We start from the raw sequence: 22,718 nt of genomic DNA, 5'->3' as shown, positions 1-22,718 counted from the left end.
ATGTCGACGAGCAGCCAAGATTACGATAATCTCGCATATTGCATTCAACCTACACGCACACCGTACGCACGTGTATTAATACGTACATAGAAAACTACATACATACATCTGCACACAAAACGCGAAATACCGCAAACAAAAAGCATCTGCTATTAAGTACATAGTGGTTCATCCACGAGTCCCGACATATAAGTCACTATCTCCGATCATATTTTCTCTATTCTTTTCGTTTTCTCCCCTTTCCTGTTTAAATTTCGATTTTAAATTCCTCTTTTATCGTGAATTTTCTACCCTCCGTAAAAGATGGCTGGATAAGGAGAAGGGAAAAAAAAAAAAAAAAAAAAGATTCGCACAGATTGCATCATCTTTTGTGACTATAATCGTCGAGTTTGCATTAATATCTGTAATTTTTATAGATTTATTCTTATTTATTTTGTATAGATATCTCTACATAGACCATCTTACGTATATACATTCTTGTGTCCCCTTTTTTTTCTTCTCTTTATTTGAAATTGAGCGAATGTTCGAGTTACAGAGATTGTTAGAGAGTGAACGAATTCATATGCAAGAATGCGCGGTAAGGTCTCGAAGACGTGGCTCGTTGCGAATCAAAATCCGCATAAAATTATAAAGAAAAAGATTGAAGATATTTCTAAGTTATTCCTTCGATTTACCTTTCATCGAAATTTGAATTATCGAATATCGCAAAGGATATCGCTGAAATAGATTTAAAAAAAAAAAAAAGAAACAACACGATAGATAAAATGAGCGAAAGAAAATGTGCTTCGCCTCGTCGCTGATTTGAATGCACGCTCGCGAGGAGCCAGTATGAACAGAAGGGATATTTAAATGTAATGTGTATTTAGTTCGTAATTCGCCTCTATTTCTTCAATTAGAAAACAGCGAGACCGAGAAAAGTTCCTCCTAACTCTCGCCAAAGCAAGAATCCCATTATCTTTCTCTGTTATGTCGATCCTGTATCGAAGAATCCTCCGTAACGTGTGAGAAAGACACGTATTCTCTCGACGAAACAAGTATCCTACAAGTTCCTTTGAAATAGGACCCAAAGAATCACGGATCGACGCCACGGGCCGCAAGATCAAACTCTCTCTCATCCTCGTCGTTCTTTCTTTTCTTCGATTTTTCCTTCCTTTTTCATCTATCCTTCTCGCTTTCTATCTATCTATACCCATTTCTCCCTCTTTCTTTTTATCCGCTATTCATATCTTGCGTTCTTCCTTCCCGTTTCATCTATTCTCTGTCCTGTTTTTATCGAAGAAATTACATGTTTAAACTGTATATGCATTTAAAGTAATAATATTAATGATAATGTTTAATATTAATATTAATGATGATTGTAATTTATAATAATATTAATATTTAATATATAAGTATCTAAGAAGATAATGGTGAATCTACTTGTTCAGTACCGCAGGATTACGGTCCGATCGCTTTCCGGCGACCACGCTGCCACATCTTACTTGTTTTTTCTCGTAACATTGTTCTATTTTTGCGTTATATTTTATTGCATTCTTGTTTGCATTTAATATTCTCACGATCAAGGAGAGCGTTGTGTAAAGTATTATCGTTTATTACGATCTTACGTAATTCAATGTAAATTGTTTTTAAGTATATTTGAACCGCTGTTAGTTCCTATTGAGATGATCAATTAGAGTGAAAAAAAGACGGTTGATCGAGCAGGAGAAGCGTGGCTTCCGGAATGCGAAAACCATCAATTGTTTTCCTAACAGAACAAGTACGTGTAATCTGATTAAAAACTGTTAAAGGGACTACTAAGAAATATTTGACGAGTTTCTAAAGACGTTATTCTACATTGCGTTACGAAAGATAAATAAGAGATAATTTCTTGAACAATAACGTTCGAAATCAGTTTTTTGATATCACTCTTTTCGACTAATCGCGCTTATGTCACACGCCTCCATATCCTCTAGCGACCAATTAGGCAAAAAAAAAAAAAAAAAAAAAAAAAAAAAAAAAAATAATGTAATAACAAGATATATATAAAAAAAAAAAAAAAAACGATCTTTCTTCCGCGCCAATACGAGACAAAGGCCTTCTTCCTTCAATATTTTCGATGATTTTCAACGAAATTTCGAGATCATGCACAGGAATACCATTTTTAACTGAAACAAGGAATCTAACTAACTGTCTCTGCGTATCTGGCATTGAAAACGGCGGCGTTCAAAATGAAGGAAGAAGGATATTTAAATATTTAACGAGAGAAAAAAAAAAAGGCTAAAAATGGAAACATAAGATCTGTGCTTTTTGTATTTCGCAATTCCGTGGCCTCTCGGAGAAAGTTTCTCGTTTTTGTATTTCGAAGCCTCGAGCCACCGAAGCAATATGGTTTCTTATTCTTTGTACGAATACGAAAAAAAAAAAAAATATATACTATATATATATATATTTACACACATACATACACATACACACACATACACACTATCGACGAGTATATAGTATACAAAATTAATGATTTATTAAGTCTCTAGTCATAGTAACGGCACGCGCAACAATATACCAATCTCAAATGGAAGAAAAACAAGAAACACATAACGTTTTGCGTAAATGGAGCAGTTTGTTACTCGTTTCGTTTCTTCTTTATCATTTTCGTTGATAGTTCTCATTGTCCGCGGATAAGAATGCGAGTGTTGATTTTGATTAGTCGTCGAGTGCACAGGGGAAAAAAAGAAATCGCGATAATAACATGACGGATCGATTGTGACATCATCAGGAACAACAGCGTGAAAAAGAAAAAGAAAAAAAAAAAAAAAAAAGAAAGAAAACAAGAAAAGGAATTAGGAATTTTTTTTTTTTTTTTTTTTTTTTTTTTTTTTTTTTTTCTTTCTGAAGTCGTAAGAGTATAAGATGAATAAAAGTACTTGGAAAAAATGAAACGTGGCGTTTTGGTTATTTTTTTATATACTTTCTTCGTTTTCTTTTTCTTCGTTATCACCCCGACCTCTCGTGAACATGATTTTTTGTTTTTTTTTCTCTCTCTCTCTGTCTCTTCACCATTTCGACGTTTCTCGTTGCCATATGATTTCTTCGACCGATCGATCGATAAGAGACACCGAGGAAATAGTTTTGGGTCCTATTTCAACGCGAAAATCGATAAACAGCGGAGGAGAAGGGGGAAAGATGGAAGAAACGTGCCAGCGAAACTCATTTTAATAACTTCTTTTACGATGGGCGACAAGAAGCCATCAGCAATACTGCCTCTTTCAAGTTAGGAGCAAATATAAAAAGTACGATATATATTATATACTTATATATATGTTATATACGATATACATTATATTTATATATATATATATATATATATATATATATATATATATATATATATATAATATATAGTGCGTGTATTATGTATAAAAGAACACTTGACGCGTGATAACGCCGTTTAAGTGAAGGACATAGCCAAAGAACGAGAGAGAGAAGAAAATGGCAGTTGATGGAAAATGAAAGAGATGTGAGATGGAGAGGAGAACGAAAAAGCGGAAGCATGATATTTAAAAAGAGAAAAGAAAAGTATATATCGGATCAAGAATAACCAAGAGGAAGCACGTCTTCGTTGTTAAATGAATAGATAGTTACAAAGATTTCATCACTTTTTTATATATAAAAAGTATATATAAATATATATATATATACATATATATAATGATAATAACAACAATAATAATAATAAATTATTGTCGACGGCTAGATTAGCTCTCATTTGAATGATCATCCTTCGTGAACGTTGCGGGGCACGAAGTCGGCGTTTCCCTTGTTTTTAATCGTGTTTGGAAGCGCAGGAACGAAAACGCGTTCGTGTTTTCCTCCAAAATAAACGATCGAATGAAAGCATGTAGATATTTCGTAGACTCGACAGAGATCCTCGTTCTAACGCGATCTTCGTTATTATAACGCGTTTCTCGAGTCTCGTGGATGCCCCTGTCAATCGTCATCGTCATCAATACGATACGTAATATCATAAGAAAGAATCGTTTCCGTCAATCGAGCAAGAACGAAAGAGGGAATGGAATGATTTGTTACTTGAAACAAATGTGAAATGAAATTTTCATAGAAAAAAAAAAAAAAAAAAAAAGAAAAGTCTGTCAAATCTGTGACAAAGAAATGGGAGGAAAAATTCGGTTGAAACGATTCTTTGAAAGTCGAACATTCCGGGAGGCATTCGCTCTATCCATTAAGTAGTTAATTCAAGTTTAGAAGAAGAAGAAGAAGAAGAAGAAGAAGAAGAAATGTGCGACGTAGTGTGTTTATTCAGAAACTGCAGTTAAGGAATATCGCCTGATGAATGTTTCTCGTACATTTAGCTATCGCCATAGCTGTATCTGTATACCGCCTCGTTTTTTCAATATAGAAGAGAATTGTGCGTAGAAGTCTAAGAAAAAAAGGAAAAAAAACGAAAAAAGGAAAAAAAAAAAGAAAAAAAAAGGGGAAAAAAGAAGGAAGAGACATCACACGCGGAATCGACCAAAACAAAGTCCATTCGACATCGAGAGCGAACCTGGCGTGATTTTTCTATGCAAGACTGAAGTCATCAAACACTCCTTGTTGATTTATTCTTTGCATTCTTTTTTTTTTTTTTTTTTCTCCCCATGCCGCGTGTACACGCAAAACGTAGCCGAGGCATCTATGATTCATTCGGAGCAAACGCATATTTGCTGGCATAAACACACGATACACACACGCACACACGTATACACAAAATATACACGCATTCACGATACATTAATATCCGACGATGTACATAAACGCGTGAAACGTGTGTTCGAGTCGAATCGAGTCGCTAAATTTTCCAAAGAAAACGTGCACAAGCGAGAAAGCAAAACTTCGATAATGAACTTCGATATCGATCGTCGTTATTCATTGTAAGCGCGTCGCAAAAAAAAAAAAAAAAAAAAAAAGAAAAGAAATGATTTTTCCGACCGTCAGAGGGGGAAAAGGCTTTGGAATTTTCGCCTGGAAAATTAGCGATGGAATATAATTAGCACGCTTATTCAGGCACGAAGATTCGTTTCTTTTTTTCCTCTCGACGAAGGTCCAACGAGGAGAAGGGATCGTCGTCAAATTTAATATCGGATTCCAATCGATTTTTTTTCTACGACCTTGATTCGAGAATCTCGTCACACGGTATTTTCCCCACGAGCGACGCGTGTGAAACAAAAAAAAAAAATAATAATAATAATAAGTAAATAAGCAAATAAATATTAAATTTGAAGACGACGGATGAAAAGTATCGGCGGGCCAAGGAACAAGCATCCTATGATTAGTCAGAATCCATTTCTATTGATACTGTTGCGAATAATCTTACATTGTTTATCTTAAGATTTTAACACTGTTTACAAGATAACGTTTTTCATAATAATTGTTCTCGTATCTCTTTTGTAGACATTCTACGACGAAGTACACTTTGTATAAAGATTTCGTTCGAGACCCTCGTGCGAGAGCGACGTTTACGACTTCGGTTTCTCTAATGCGAAACGTATTAGCTTATAGGTTGCACAAGAATGCACGGGAATTACAAGAGAACAGGGTCGATGAGGTGGTAGCGAACGCAGAGACAGAAAAGCACAAAAAAAAAAAAAAAGAATTCGAATGAAACTTCGAATCTTTTATTATTATTATTATTATTATTATTATTATTTCTATTTATTTATTAAACACTCGCACATGTTATTGCGGTCATCGATTTTTCACTCGATGCACGAATTTCGATCGAGTATTCTACGATTTACCTTTATTTCTCCCAAAGCAAATTGGTTGCTTCGCACAATGAAATGCCGAATCAATTTTATTCTTCAAATTTTCTCTTCCTCCCGACAATGTTTAACGATAAGCTTCGTTATTTGGAAATCTTTCTTTTTTGGAACAACGGTTTCTCACCGGTTCTTCGACGGGACGAAATGTTCGACGATTTCAAATTTTTATCCACTCCAGCACGTCGCGAGTCGTACACGGCGTAACTGTTTTGCTTTCCCTGTTAATTGCCGTTCGAATTTGCAATCGTGCCGATTCTTTCCATCGAATTTTAACTATATTGATTTCATCGTTATAATTATTTCTTTAACTTTAGATTTTTAGAAGAATCCAGAACGTTTCTTTAATCCTTCTTCTCCCTTCGATTCACAATCACGAAATATGTATACATCTTATTCGCATTTACGTTTATTATATATTCGATAACGTGTCGTTTATGGAATTTTTTTTTTCGATTCTCACGCAGTGACGCGAAAACACCGACGCACGATGACAATCCTCTTTTAGAGAAAAAAAAATAAATAAATAAATAAATAAAGTAACGATTGCAGTACAAAGACGAGCAGCATCCACGTAAGAGAACCAGGAAGATTGGAATTATTAAGCGCGTTACGTAAAATCGATCGAATCGGTTTTGGGACCGATGAACACAACTCGTCTGCAAAAACAAAACAGGGATCAAAAGAATACGCGAAGAATGAAAACGAGGTGTTATTTTTCTCGGATTATAGAATTATAAAAAGAAGACTGATAAGCGTTCGAACGAGAGGAGTTCGAAATATTTTCGCCAAACTGTTTCCCTCCCCTCCATCCTCGTTTCTCCTCGACGTGATTGCAAATTCGACAAATTTTTCGCGTGGATCGTACGGGACCCATGGTCGACACATCGATTTTCGCTCGATTTTCCAACGTGGGAAAGGGAAAACAAATGGATCGCCTATATTTTTCTCTCACGAAGTCGCCGTTATCAAAAGCTTCTGAATCGCGGAAAAAAGAAAGAAAGAAAGAAAAAAAGGGAAGAGAAACGGGAGTTCGAGAGCGGCGAGCTTCTCGAATACTTTTTTTCAATAATAGCCCGAGGAAACTCTTTAATATTAAAGGAAAAAAAAAATAAATAAATAAATAAAGCATAGACGTTAAGGTACTTTCTCTCTTTCTGTAACGTAAGCAACGTAACGTGACTGTCGTGCAGTTGACGGCATTTGCAAAAGTAAACAGCAACCACTACACTACATAAACAGTACGATAGTAAGCAAAAGAATAAACCCAAAGAGACGTATACACGAGGTGGCCAGGAAGGAAGTTGCTCGATGATCCCAGGGGAATGATAAGAAAAATGTTCGTTTCTCGTTACAATCGATCCTTACATGATCGGATATCATCGCCAATCGAATTGTCTCCACGGTACACGCGTCTCCTTTTTTTTTTTTTTTTTTTTTGGTTCTTTTTCAATCGCACCTGGTCGTCGACGACGGCTTCCTCGACACTCGGTATAGTTCAGAAAAAAAAAAAATAATAATAATAACTTACAATTAGGGAGCAACCGAATGCATGCGTGTGTGAAAGCGAACGTAACGATATATATATATATATAAATATATTAAAAAAGGGATAAAAAAGGAAAAAAAAAACGCGTGTGTGTTCTACGTGATTCTACGTGCGAGAACGTGCGTTTGATTTGATGAAAAGAAAGATGAGTGAAAGAGAGTGTGCGGGAGAATGAGCGGGTGAGTTTGGGAACAGGGAAAATGGAGAATTTATAAATCTATTATTGTAATAATTATAGAAACAGTGAAGCATAATGTATCTGTACGTTTCTTTACTTCCTGCGGTGAGTCAGAGAGCAGTAAGATAGTTCTTAAGAGCACTCGAAAAAAAAAAAAAAATAATAATAATAATAAAACGTCGTATAAACGTGATTATTACACGAGGAAAGAGGAAATGGCGCGAACAGGGCGCGAATAACAAATGAAAGGTGTGAAATGCGGATAAAATGGTGTTAAAGAATAATTGGAGGGGGGGAAGAGTGGGAGGGGACAGAGAGAAAAAAAAAACAAAGTGGAAGAGAAACAGAAAAAAAGTAGAAACAAGGTTCGACGCGATTTGCGACGGAAGGAAAAAAATTTCATTCCGATATCATCCTATATAAACGTATAAAGAAAAAAAAAAAAAAAAAAAGTATCACGAGCTTTTTGCCAAGCTTTTGCGAGGGCACGGGATATATTCTCTGTTTGAATATCGATGTCCTCGAGAAACGACGAAAACGTAAGAATGTCGGAGACTATTGTTTCGTTTGCAAGCAGCCGATTGTCATTATTACATAATTACAAATTAATTATTCTTACTATTAATTATAGTTCACCAGATCACCGCCATCATCGTTATTATTATTATTATATAATTGATGTGAGTGTGGACAAAAAAAAAAAAGAAATAAAGTGTACGTAGTAGAAGGCTCCGTCTATCTTTGCCATCCGTCGTTCGAATTACTCTTCTTCGCGAGATGTTTATCGTCGCTTTTTAATCTTTGGATCTCCTCGTTTTTTTTTTATCGTTTACCATTTTCATCGAAGCGATGTAACTGGAAACTTAATTCGTTTATTTGAGAATACAAACGAAAGAAAATACAGTGATACAACTTAACTTATACAACTAGGATTTTTTTTCACGATATTGCGAAGTATTTTTTTTTTTTTTTTTTTTTTTTTTTTTTTTTTTTTAAGAATTATCTTTAGATTTTTTTTTTTAATTTTTGCTAATATTTTGTCAAAATTTTTTCTTCCCCAGCTTCCCGTCCCTCAATTTCCTTGAACAATCTGCATCTCCAAACTTTTTCTCACTCTGTTGTTCACGTTTTCTTTCTCCATATCGAGAATTTTACCATCTTGAATACTGTTACCTTCGGTCGGTGATAATTTCTCGATTTCTTCTATTTTTATCACAGAGTTCTCTGAAATATTCGTAACATTTTCTTTTTCAATATCAATAACTTTATTACCCTGTTTTATACCGTTATCTTCGATCGACGATAATTTCTCCATTTCTTCTATTAACGCAACAGAATTCTCTGTGAACATGATCGATTCTGACTCGAATTCTCCATCGATATTCTTCGTTGAATCCTCATCTTTTCCCAAAGAATCATCCTCTAACAAATTCATGAAAAATCTCCTACTGTCGTTGAAATACTAAAAATAACAATAATCAATTATTAATACTCGAATAAACGAGGAGATAAGAATATAGACGGACGAAGTTGATCGAAATTAATCGCGATTACTAACGTTTTCCTGATCGCAGATAGGGAAAGATGGATCAAGCAACGATTTCCCCTTGGCCATAGCTTCCCTAGAAATCTTCATCAATTTATCAGCCGATTTCTTTCCCTTTTCTCTTTCCTCCTCACTTTTCGGAGCATTAATTGTTTTTAATATTTTATCTTTCAATTCTACATCCATCACAGGATCAGAATCGAGAAGTAGCTTTTCAACTTCGAATTCCTCCACATTTGTCGTCGCGTCCTCCGAAATTACCTCGATCAATGATTTTGTTTGTTCCTCTTTCGACTGTTTGGTCTCCCTTGGCGATAGAACGTCACGTTTCTTTTCCCCGTGATCCGATTTATTTTTTTTCATGAAGTCTGGCTCGATCAAAAGCTTCCTTTTACTGTCTATCTCTTCCAGATGCTTGCAGAATTGTTGATACAGATCCATGCACATTTTCGACTGTTTTTGGGCAATCTTGGACTGCTTCAAAAGCTGATCAACCGATTTTATATCTGAAATACGATACTTGTCTTTAGTAGTATATTATAGAAACTTTTTGTAACAAATTTTAAGAGAACACACTTACCAACTTGTTCATCGGTGGGTGAATCCGATTTTTTAACTTCTCGATCATCCTCAGAATTTTGAACGTTGAAATGTTTTCTCGCCTCCGCTTGGTGTTGCTCGTTTGACCCGATTTTCGTATCTGAATTTTCCAAAGTTTTGTTGGAAAATATGTCGGAGGTGATGTTCAAAGCTGTACAAGTTAAAAAGTCCTCTTGACTATTCTTCAAATCCCAATTCCCCTTTTTACTTATCAAATCCTCTATGTATCGATCTATCAGAGGCGATTCCTTCTTCACAAACTCCCTTGCCTCTTTTATGAAATGTTGCCTACACTTTTCGGATATTCCATCCACCACCTTTTCACCGCTCCTTGGATTTTGCTCGGCGTCTATCTCCTCGATCAAGTGGAATTTTTTACTGGCTACGTCCTGGCATTCGCAATCGCGCGATCTTTTATGCGATTTAGAAGATATCGTCGACTTTTCAAAGCTCGACGAGGAAGAGGACACGTTCGCGTCCTTTTCAGACGCGGTCTCCAACGATTGGACCTCATCGTTCTCGCTCTGCACTTCGATAATTTTTACATTACCAGACTCGTTTCGTCCGCAATTATCTTCTCCTTGCTCTCGTGTATTGTTGTTCGTACTCGTCGCGTTTGCCTCTTCTTCGTCGATTTCTTTCGCTTTATCATAATTGTTAATTATTGTTTTAACAGACTCGCTGTCCGATATCTCGTCGTCGGTGGAATCGAGGGATGAGGTTGTGACGTTGACGGGGCTCGATTTCTCCATGATTTTTACATCGACAGGCTCGCTCTTAACGATTATTTCTGAATCGTTCATAATATCCGAAGAAATGATGTCGATACAGCTCGCGGAACGTGTTGTTTCTTCCGCGGTTTCGTCTATTTTTTCCAAAGTCAACAATTCTTGGGAGCTGAGCGATTTCCTCGATCCCTTTTTGTCCATCCCGCTTCTACGATTCATCTCGTTGAACAAGGAGTTGTACAATCCCGAGAGGCGGTCCTTATTGTTATCGTTTTTAACGGATTCGTGCAACATAGCGTCACCCTCGCCGGTTTTGCCATCAGCTTTCACATCCTTCAACAAAATTTGAGGACACTTTTTCAAATTTAATAGATCGTACACACCTTGGCAGGATGGAACGTCCTTCGCGCCTTTATCCACTTCTTCTTCTTCTTCTTCTTCTTCTTCTCGACCTCTTCAACAATTTCGATCCTCTTCGCGTTTCTCGATCTCTCCGCCTCCTCTCTCCGCTTCAAGATCTCTCTCACCTTCAACTTTCTCTCCTTCGTGTCCCACCATTTGACCGAATCTTTCCCCTCGTCCTCCTCCTTTCTCGTTTTATCGCTCTCTTTGAACACCATCTTGTTCTCCTCCATGAATTTGTCCATCTCGACGCAAAACTCCTTCATGTCCTCTCTGATGCTGCTCAACTGGCTGCTCAAAGGATGCGGATCATTCCTTCTTCGATAATTGTCCAGGATATCCTTGGACGGACATTCGTTGCTCGCCATATTCTCTTCCCTCTTCCTTTCATCGCTCTTCGTGTCCAAAATGTTACAAGAGACCGAGACACTTTTAAACTTTCCTTGCTCTTCGGCTGGAAACGGAAGAATGGAATTACCAAAGAAATGAGAGGAGAAGTATCGCTTCTTCATACATATTCGTGTTCTAATTTACCGTCATCTCGTCGTTTCTCTGACTTATAGCAGGATGGAGTAGTAATCTCGTTCGTGGTACTCGTTGCAAATATCTCGTAATCGTTCGGATCTTTCCTCGAATCGACCGGTGGATCATCATCGATGTTTCGTTCCTCTAAAATCACCTTCCCTGTCCGCTCTATCGTATCCACCAACTCCTTCGTGTCATCCTCCTCTATCACCTCCACCAACTTTTTAACGCTCTTACGAGTAGGAAGCTTGGAAAGCAATAATTGGAACGATACGAAAATGGAATTCTCGTCGAAAACGTAAGGAGAAGATTGGTAAGAATTGAGATTATGTTCATATTTATCAATTTGAATGGGATGGAAAATCGAAAAGATATATACCTGAGTTTTCCAGGGTAACAAAATTTCCTGGCCTCGATCGGACGAATCTCTCCTTTCTTCCTCCGCCATTGGCCTCCTTCCGTCACTTTTCTCCGTCCCTTTTTGGATCGGTCCGTCATCCTCCTCTTCGCCCGACGACGAGGACGCGGAGGAGTTGTCGGAGGATGAGGACACCTCCAACTTTTTCTTCTTCTCCAGATTGAGCTTGAACGTTGATCAGGCCGGCATAAGGGGTTTCGCGTGGTGAATGATCAAATAGTGGATGGGACCGAATGGGTGGTGATGATATTATTCGAAGCACGAATTCTGTATCAGACCTTGACAAAACTAGTTTCTTACCAGTTCGTCGCTCGTGCAGACAACCGTGGTCGCGGCTACTTCTTCGTCCTCCTTCGTCCTTTTCTTATCCTCCGCCTCCTTTTCGGACGTCTCGACCGGTTTGCACTGCTTCCTTTTGTTTATCAGGGCTTTCGAGGGCGGCACCGGAGGTCCACGAGAAAATAGAAATCAGAAACAGGGTAACAGATTAGATAGGCGCGCTTATACGCGCTCTCTGAAATATTCCACGATCACCTTTTTTTCCCTTTCGGAACAAATTTCGTACAATTTTCATACTCGATAAATTCGGTGAGCAATTTTATATATTATTACGCGTTTATACGATCTTCACATCGATTTCGAAACAGACTTTGACGCGTCATTTTTTTTTTTTTTTTTTCTTTTTCTTTTCGCGGCACACGGAGGTGGTTTTCGTGCCGATCTTTTCTGCAGAGCGTGATAAAGTAAGGCTGCGAGAACAGAAAAAAGGAAATAATAACGGGGGAGAGTGTGTTGAGGGTCTTCGGAAAGCAAGCTTTCGTGGGGAGATGAAAAGGTGCGAAAAAATCGAGAGCGAGCGTTTCGTTGTGGAGCCAAACGAGTCCTATACATCATCTACCTTTCGATTTTTACTCACCGAGCACGCTATCATTGATTTTCTTCTGCTCCGCCTCGATCCACCGTTTCCTCTCGGCCGCTTCTTCCTCGGGCCCCCCTCGCATCCTGCCTTCGTAACAGTTTCGTTAGCTCGTAACATTAAACCGACTATCTAAATATCAAAACGTGTTCCCTTCGTGCATTTCGCTCCATTTCGCACACACTCGCGCGGCCAACACGCGGCCAATTTTACTCGTTGAACCGCGGTACCGATCCACTCCGCCCAAACGTGGACCACGACTTACCAAGCCTCGGCGCAGGCACGATCCCTTGGAAATACCGGCCTGTCGTCTAGATACTTGAGATTCTTACACTTCAAGATCATAGTCTTGCGATACAGTTTGATCGCCTTCAGGATCGGATTGCCCATCAGGGACACCACGCGCAACTCTTTCATGTCTCCCAATATCTGGTGAAGATAAAAACTTTCCAATCCTTTTAATAATAATATAACAACAACAAAATTGTCAAAATTTTTACTTTACAATTTGTCGCACGAGAACGAACGGACGAATCTCGTGGAAAATGTTATTATCTCTGGTAATTATATTGGTTCTATGTTGGTCTGGAATATGTATTTCCAGTGTTAAAGAAGAAGAAGAAGAAGAAGAAGAAGAAAAATATTATGCAAAGACAAGGCTCGGTTACAAAACGCGCGACACACCACTTTCGAAAAAAAAAAACATCACTGAAATTACATCACTGGGTGAGAAATCAGGCTTCGAGCGGGCGTCGAAGCGACGCCAGAGAGGCTTAAGGAAAACATAACGGACTCACATTAACGACTTGGTCGGTGTCTATCCTGTTGTGAGAAATATCCAGTACCGAGAGGCTGTCCAGCGATCGGAGATGCTCAATGTCACCGGTACTTTGCAAGTAGTTGTGCGACAGGTTTAGAGTATTCAGGAACTTGAGGCTATCTGAAAGCAGAGGCGCGTCAAGGTCAAGGTCATCAAGGATACCAAGCGTCGACTCGAGTCACCGAGATTCTCAATCCTTCGTATAGTGTTGTAAGAGAGGTTCAGAGTGTCGAGCTTGGTCAGGTACTCGAGATTCTCGATCTTGCTGATCAAATTATTGTGAAGGAACAAGCACTTGAGCTCGCTCTGATTTTCCAGATTCGCGATCTCCCTGATCCCGTTGTTCTCCAGCCACAAACACTTCAAGCCTGTATACTTCTCGAGGTTCTCGATGAAAGAGAAACCTGAAAAGGGAAATCTTCTATTGCGAGAAAAATACTGGGGGTATATTTTTCTATCTCTTCTTTTTCTTTCTCTCTCTTTCTCTTTCTCCTCCTTTCTTTCTCTCTTTCTTTTTTTTTCTCTCTCTCTTTCGTATTGCTACAAAAACGATGCGATAAAGTGGTACTTTGGCAGCGTTTTTTATTGCAAATTTTTATAACAGTGTATACAATTGTGTATAGAATTTTTTTCATTTTATATCTATTTACGAATAACGTGTGAAAAATTTTGTTACGTTTTTTTTTTATCCCTTCCCTTTTTCTTTTCTTTTCTTTTCTTTCCTTTTTCTTTTTCTTTTTTTTTTTTTTTTTTTTTTAGTTAGATTCGTAAACGAATGGATGCTCGTGTGTAAAATTAACCTTTGTAATGAAGATAAAGTACGTCGTTGAGATGCGGTGTTTGATAAAGTTTATGCTGCTTGCAGTGCTTTTTCAAAAACTCCTCGGTCATTCTGGAACCAGACACCGTTTACTTTACCAAACATAAAAATACTATATCACGAACACGCCGATGTAAATGAATCAACGAATTGCACAGGTTCAAGGCAACTGTACCTGACGCCGTGTTTCTTCTCGTCGAAATCGTACACCTTCCCCTTGATGTAAGTCCTCTCCGGTTCCTTCTTGAATTGCCAAAACAGCGAATCCTCGGTTTCGTCGATAATGTCTTGGACGATTCCCTGCACGGTCGACTTCGTCGTTTCCGTCGTCGAACTCTCGTCCGTTCTCTTCTCCTTTCGTTCGTCGCGCTCCTCCTCTTCCTCTTCCTTCTCCTCCTTCTTCTCCTTTTCTTTCGAGGCGGCCTCCTCCGACGAGGCGTCGTCACCCTCCGTCGCCTTCTCTTTCGCGACATTCTCGTCTCGCTCCACCTCGATCGCCTCCTCGTCCACGGACGATTCTTCCGTTTCCGGTATTTTTGGGATCACTTGGAGGCATTCTTGCAACAATTCCGCGCGACGCTTCTCCTCCTCCTCGACGCTCTTTTGAATAGTTTTGAATTTAAAGCTCTCGGCTACTTGATCCTTGGTCAAAGGCAACTCGATATCCTTCCCATCCACCTCGTCCAAACTTTCGTCGGACCCGCTGTTGTACTCCTGCTCGGCCGACCTCGTCTCCGCGACCAGTCTCTCGATCTTGTCGAATTCCACCGACAGATCCTCCAGCGCCTCGTTCTTCCTGTTCTCTATCTCCGCCTTCCCCTCGGCGATCTTCTTCAACTTTTCGTGGGCCTCCTCCTCGGTTTTCGGACAATCCGATTCCGTGATCTCTGCCAATTTCTCCAAGTACTCTTCCGGGGAATTCAACTCCACGAACTTGGATTCTTTCCTTTGTTCCACGGGTGTTGCGGTGTTCCCCGTAAATTTGCCCACCGCTTCCTCCTCCTCCTCCTCCTCCTCCTCCTTTATTTCCTGAAGACATTCGTCCTTGTTCGTCGCAGATGGATTTTTCCCGGCCTCGGCAGACGGCTCCTCGACAATTTCCTCCAAAATCACAGATTTGCTCGATTCCTTCGAGTACATGGCGTTCAATTGATCTATGGTCGCCTCGTACTTGGGTTCCTTCATACTGTCCCTGTATTTAAAATAGGCGGAGATGTTCACGTTGGGCGAGGAGTAGATCAGATTCCCTTCGTATTCGTCCTCGGAATCGCTCGAGAAATCGTCCATTCTGTTCTCCACTTTCAATTCTATTATCGTCTCCTTGTCGTCGACCATCTTCTCGTCCTTTTCCCTCGCTTCGACCTCGTACCCCTCGATCTTCTCGATCTCCATCGAGTCGATCCGGGCCGAAGTTTCCATCCCTTTGTCCACCCCGATTAGATCGAGATTATCCCCCTTCGTTCCCTCGCCCGCGATCGAATGAATATTCTCGTCGCGCGAATCGTCCCGATTTATCTCGAGTATAGAAACTTTGTCGGAGACGGGGAAATTATTGTTGTCCGCCTTTTTCTCGCACGTTTCCTCGAACGATTGTTGGTAAGAATTGGGGTAAGCGTCGTTCTCGTCCAGGACGAGGGCCTCGCCTTCCTCGGCGTCGTCGAAGGTCAACGTGTCGTCCAAATCGCTGTCGCTGTCCTTCTCGGCTTTGGTCGAGTTGTAGTAAGATTGATTTTCGTAGGTGACGTCGAATATAGCGTTGCAGTCGAAATACGAGAGCCAGTTGGAGTCGTCGTCGTTGTCCACCTCCGGTATCGGCTCTGGGGTAGACGCGGTCGCGACCGCCTGTTCCTCCGACGTGCCCTCGTTCTTCTGTATTTCTACGCCCATCTTCGTGAGAACGTCCAACGACGAGGCGGAAAGGACATCGAAATCCACCGACGAATCTTTCGGTATCTTTGAAAAAACGAAAAGGGATTTATTTTAATTTCCTTTTTTCTCTTTTTTTTTCTTTTCTTTTCTTTTCTTTTCTTTCGAGAAATTTCGAAGAGAAATTCGGCGAACGAGAGAATTAATCGTTTCTCGAGAGATCTTCAATTCTAAGGATTGAAATCGTATCGTTGGTGAAAACGTATGCACTCCATAGTGTCGATCGAAGCTAACCTCTCTCGTGTAACGAGAAAAACTCGTCAATTTTTTCTCATCCGCCAATTTCCAACGATAATGATATAGGATTAATAGAGAATAGATTTCGTCGAAATTCGGGATTCTAACCGATTTTTTGATCTCTGTCTCCGACAAAGTGATACTACTTGCTGCAGTGTCGAGCCTTGCCTCGGCCGAGACTTTTTTCTCCATCAAAGAGGATTGAAAGTCGCACTCCTCTTGCATTTCACCACGCCCCTTTGTTAATCTAACTCACCACTAACACTGTATAGAAGCTAAATCTTCGGTAAGCTGTGTGAGAAATTTGTGAGGAAGCGATTATTTTAACATGACTCCTCGAAAATACAAGAAACTCGCATTGACAGCACTCGTTGCCCGGGTTTCGTTTGATCGATATCGTTCTCGCAACCTTTCTCGCATTTCAGATCGTTTGAAAAACCATTCTCCGCCGAGAATGTGCGCGAGTTAAGTCATCGATATCGATGATCGAGGCGCGATTTGGTAAACTTTTGCCGGAATTGTTGAAGGAGGAAAAATATATATATAAATCTAGAGAGAGACGAGTACGAGGAAAAGGAATCGACAACGCGACAATCGTAGAAAATAGCAATTTGGTTTCTAAATTATCGCGCGTATCAGTATTACAACAATGTAGCCGATACATTGACAGTTGACCCGTTGTTCATCCTTGTTGCAACTTTGCCGTATCTATAAGTCAGAGGCGAAGAGGACGGATCCAGGAGTTGAATCTAGGAAACGATTGCATAATTTCGAAACAGCGTCGCTATGAGAAACGAAATAACGTTATAGATTAAAAATTGATATATCTCGAACGAATTGCTTATTCGAAAATTCTCGAGGAAAAATTCCGAAACAAAATATCGAAACATTCGCTGATTTCGCGAATATTTCTCGTTGTTCGAGACTTTCGAAAAATTCTGAAACGAAAAAAGAAAAATTGCCTTGAAATTCCTCGGACAGAAGAAAATATATCGTTCTTCGCCGAATATCTCTCGTTTCTGGGAGTCGCGCGCGTGCAACGAAGAAGAAGAAGAAAAAAATCCCTAGATCGACGAAGGGCCACGATTCGTTTGTCATCTGCTCCCTAGTTTATATAGGATATCTCGATCTCGTATCTATTCCTCGGCCACCTCGTTCCGTTTTTATCGCCTCCGTCTGAAATGCCTCCTCGATGGCGGTTGCCTCCTCTCCGTTCCAGCCGGCGAGGCGATCATCATTCGAGAATGAATGCTATCAACATAATTCAATGGAAAAGGCTGAACGCCGATTCGCAGGCGTCGCGACGAATCGGGATCGATGGAAACGGGAAATCGCCTTCCACTTGAGAGTCGAATCCTCTTCGTCCTCTTCCTTCCCCTGGAACCCGATCCTCTCCCGATCCTCTACTTATCCAAACACGTTTTTCTACGCAGCCAGACCCAACTTCTCCTCCTCCTCCTCCTCCTCCTCCCTTTCTACCCAGCCTTTTTCTCATCGCGCCAATTACTTCCTCCATTCGCTTTGTCCATTCCGATTCCCACTCTCTTCTCTTCCATCCATCCGCTCGATCAAATGTCGCTTCTTTTAGATATCGCATAATAAAAAATGCTTTGTAAAAAAATTTAACGGAGAATTATGGAGGATTAAGAAAATCAATAATCGATGAAACTTGCTCTTTATTTTTCTTTTTCTTTTCCAACACTGGCAGATCGACCAGGCATCGAGAATTCCGTGTGCGCATACGAGATTCGGTTGATGCGCCGACAGGTAGATAACTCGGCACAGGGTCGACGGAAACGGGAAATTGCACCACAGCTCCATATTCGAACCATTCCCTCCCTTTTCCTCGAGACGCGTCTTCCTGCGCAGTTTTCTTCGCCGCCTCCAGTCGCTATCTCAAACCGTGTGGAAATTAGATACTCGTCGCGTTCGTATCGTATGCGAACGAACCAGTGACATCTATTCGGCACCTATCCGGAGAACGAGCTTCCGTTTCTGTGTACACATCGTTTGCGCAAATCGCACGATACGATTATTTTAAACTATATTTTTCTACACGTACGCCTAAATGGAACCACGATCTCGAATAGATGTCTTCGAAAAAGGTATTTCGAAATGCTTAATTATAGAGAGATAAACTCATCTTCTCGCGTCGGGTTAATCCACTTTTTCTCTTCTGTTCGAAAATAATTACGTTTCAAAATTATTTCCAATATATACATATATATATATATATATGTTTATCGTAGAAGCGTGTTCCTTTTCGTTTCCTTTTTTTTTTTTTTTTTTTTTTTTAGGAGAAGGAAATACAAATATATATTTCATATCTTGTCCGCCCGGAAGTAAGGAACGCGTCACTGGATTCCGATCACGCGTTAAAATGACTGTGCACTTATGGCAGATAATGTTTCTGGAACGTTTCACGTTTGCTGACACGAAAAGCCGAGAAGATTACAAGAAAGTTACACGTGTACCTTGACGCCGCGTAATAGGACGCTTTTTTCGCGATAGCGACGCGATATCAAATTTTTTCCTTTTTCCATCGATATTGCATAACAATATACTATATAATATATATATATATATATATATATAAAATCGAATTCGAATCGATTTCGATTCAAATAGAAGTGCGCGAAAACACGATGGACGAGAAAATTATCATCATGGATGGAGCGAAGGCATATGGAACGATAAACACCGATAAGATTCAATGGCTGGAAAATAATTTTGAATCCCGTCTATCGGCTTTCATGAGCCGGCGCGTGACCATGACCTCGACGATCAAGCGTCTCGCACTTCTGAACCGAGTTCACAGCTGCCACCTTTCCTTTCCCGCTTTTCTCCTCTCCCCTCCCCCCGATGTTGCGTCGCTTCCGGCGCGTGTTTCCGTGTGGGAAAAGAAAAGGAAAAGAAGAAAGGAATCCGCGCGATGAGGAAGAGAGAGAGAGAGAGAGAGAGAAGGGGGGGAGAAAAAAACCACCAGGAAACAGCGCGCGTCCTGTCGCGATCCTCCTGTTCCAGGAACAACGTTTCCTCCTCAGAGGAGAGTGTGGTCGACGAGAGAGAAGAGGCCTTCGTAGAAGAAAGATGATTAGTGGCGCGGAATAACGGCGGAAGATTGGACACGCGAGGCTGCTGTTGAATTATTGAAGCATCGACGGGTGGGGAGGGCGAGGAGGTAAGAGGATTAAAAAGCCTAGTAGAGAGAGAGATTAGAATTTCAAGAGGCGAATAAAAATATATACGTTCGGCCGTGGTTAAATTTACTTTTCGATGGGTATCGTTGACGACCTTGATTTCGAAGATCAATCTCTTTGGCGGATCCATCATCCGATTCCCCCTCCCCTCTGATTTCTCGTTCCGTTTATTGCGGCAATCGATCGAGATCGCGATAAAAAGCGTTTCAAGAGGATTCGAATTTGAAAGATTTTTGAAAATTCACCAACGAAACAAATAAGATAATAATTTCGTTGATATGCGTGTGAAGAAAAAAAAAAAAAAGGACGAAGGAAGAAAATCGATTAATAATGTTTGAAAAATTAATCCGTTTCGAGAATGCTTATCGAAAAAAAAAAAAAAGAAAAAAAAAAGAAGGATCGAAAAAGGAACGTCGAGGCTGAACGTTTTTTTTTTTTTTTTTTTTTTTTCCGACTAAATTTGACGTGTCTCTGCGAGACACGTCGTGACCATGACCTCGAGGATCGCCCATCACGCGCATCGACATCCCCGTTTTGTGTACCAACAGGCAGAGAGAGAGAGAGAGAGAGAGAGAGAGATCCGATCGAACTCGTACGATCCGAATGCATTATGTAATTGACGGCTTCCGTTTTCTTTCTCCATATCTGGCGGAGAGGCCTCGCTCGCGCGCCGCGTGATTTTTGAAAAGCAAAACAGCCGTGGGTGGCCGCCTCTACACCTCCGCCTCGAGAATTAAGGATCTAGGAGTATGGAGGAGAATCGTATTTGAATATCGCGTTTGAATCCGCTATCGAACGATTCTCCACCACGATTGTAATCCCGGTCGGATTTAAAGAGACCATAGAGAAGGAAGGCATCGCGTCGCGTGATGGTTTAAAATACTGCTGTAACTACTCTCAGCTGACAGATCGTACGTCATACTTTATAATGTAATTACTTTCGCTCGGTCTGATTTCTGTCGACTGCGATTAACTGCGTTCGAAAACCGATATTGATCCAATTTTTACGATATTACAACAGCGAGGATAAGTCGCGATTAAACGTACAAATATAGGAGAAATCGAGAAGATTACGAGGGATGCGTTTGGATTTTGCGAGGAAAGAAAAAAGGAAGAAAGGAAGAAAGGAAACAACGAAGCGATTGGATCGGCGCGCAAGGTGGCAAGCCGAAAGGGATGTCCCCCCGATCTGATGCAACCACGTTTTAACGATCGAGCGAGCCGAAAACAGGGGGGAGGGGGGAAGGGGGGAATGGAAAAAGCTCTCGAAGGCGTCCACGTGTATCGAAGACAACTATATCGCAAGGTTCCGTCGAAACGGAATGACGAGAAAGGACAATTAGCAAGTATAATCAGTCTGTCAGCTGACCTATGACAACGTAACCCTGTCATCATTCTAAGGGCATGGCGCAATTTGGTATAAATTATCGAACATTCACGCGCGCGCGTATCGGATCGAGGCATCAGCAAGTATAATGAACTATCCAGCCGACCTATGACAACGTGTCGTCCTGATGAAAATTCGTCAACTTTGTTGAGCGAAGGGTAACACCAATTCGAAACGTATTTAAAGAAATTTTCGCGCGAAAAATTCGAACGAATTCGCGAATAAAAATTCCACAAATTTCGCCAATTTTTCTAGGATATATATATTTTTTTTTTTTACGCTGGATTCATTCGGAGTAGAAAGAGATTTCGCTCGAAAAAGGGAAAATGGTGTGGTGGAGAAAATCGATCGAAGAGAAAATTAATCGTAAACAGAAGGGTTTATACGCGACTGCGAGCAACTTTGTCGCAAGTTACGGAAAGAAGTTGCTTGGCCATTACGATGCTCAGCAGGAAGAAGAAAGGTATCGATCGAGATGCGTGATCGGAGAGCCGATCGAAGCAAGCACGATCTTCTCTTCTTCGTTCGTTGTAGCATAATGTTTGAGAAGATGGCGAGATTAAAGATGAAAGAATTCGATATACTGGTATACTCGATTATAAAAAGAAGAAGAAAATTCCTGCTATCGTTATCGGAAAATTCACGAATGGCAAGAAATGTTGGCAGACTTTCGATCGACCTTATTGTTGTAATTATAAATTTTCTTTACACCATGTGATATGGGCCAAGCATAAATCGCATCCAAGTTTTCCATAAATTTGAATAACATTTTCACTTCCTGCGTGGACCCCCACCAACTTGGAAGACGACGATAAGCTCGTCACGGTGACCTCGCCCTTAGAAGGAAGGAAGAATTTCTGAATTTTATTCGAATCGTATCCCATCGCATACCATTATCCTCCTCGTATCTATTATACACACGTTGTGTTCTTCTTCATTTGTCCCTCCTCTAATTCAATTCTCTCGCTTCTCCTCTCCCCCCCCCTCCCCCCTTCTACAACGTAGAAACATAGTGTCAATTGTATATAGCTTCGGAATGTTAAACCGATGACTCGGGGAAAGCGTTCGATGACTGGTGGTATCCGTAATATTCCAGCTCTCAACCCTGGCGCTCGAATGGAATGCATTTTTCTATTCCTCTCGAAAAACGCGTATCGTTATGCTCAGCAAATAATAGTATAGCCGATCGTTTCGTATCGGTTTACTTCCAATCCTTCTCTTCCCTGTTTCTCCTCGTTCAATTCGGCGATATCGAACGATGGATCGAAAATCTCTCGTTTCCCGATAAACAAGAGCTTGCTTGCTTACTTAAGCGAATAAGGGTCACTACGCAAGAGAGTCGAGTGCACGGGCAGAGTCGAGCCGATTTCGCAATTCGGATAATACTTTGCATGGTAAACAGCGGGATTTTGGAAAGTTGAGGTGTCGTGAGATGGCGCGGAAACGGCCAATAATAAATCGGTGGCCCGTTCCGTTTCGCATTCTAATCGACGTGTTGACGAAATTCTACGGCGCATCGAGTGGGCAGATTTGAAAGTCGATCGCGGAGAAAAATCTGCGACAACACGTGGATCACCTTTTGCCACCGCTCCGTCTCACGCTTCTGCCCCTTCCTTTCCTCTCCCAGTCTCTGCTCGCCACCTCTCCTTCCTTCCTTCCTTCCTTCCTTCCTTC

The 22,718-nt window shown here is 40.5% G+C and overlaps 1 protein-coding gene across 1 annotated transcript; it reads right to left on the bottom strand.

Annotated features, from left to right (window-relative positions):
• Positions 1 to 8,371: 8,371 nt before the first annotated feature.
• Positions 8,372 to 16,868, bottom strand: LOC100866074 (defective transmitter release). Its single transcript, XM_086908948.1, is given in 15 exon segments — positions 8,372 to 8,743; positions 8,804 to 8,981; positions 9,078 to 9,571; positions 9,646 to 10,833; positions 10,836 to 11,249; positions 11,330 to 11,567; positions 11,700 to 11,903; positions 12,039 to 12,166; positions 12,655 to 12,740; positions 12,920 to 13,083; positions 13,452 to 13,594; positions 13,657 to 13,878; positions 14,275 to 14,366; positions 14,470 to 16,247; positions 16,566 to 16,868. Coding segments are annotated over 15 exon segments (5,598 nt in total). The 5' UTR covers positions 16,683 to 16,868; the 3' UTR covers positions 8,372 to 8,591.
• Between the last annotated feature and the right edge of the window lie 5,850 nt (positions 16,869 to 22,718).

Source organism: Apis florea, unplaced genomic scaffold (assembly GCF_048593485.1).
Source record: "Apis florea isolate Af1SG1 unplaced genomic scaffold, ASM4859348v1 contig_3081_pilon, whole genome shotgun sequence".
NCBI classification, from domain to species: Eukaryota; Metazoa; Arthropoda; class Insecta; order Hymenoptera; family Apidae; genus Apis; species Apis florea.
This window is presented reverse-complemented; position numbering and strand designations above follow the sequence as displayed.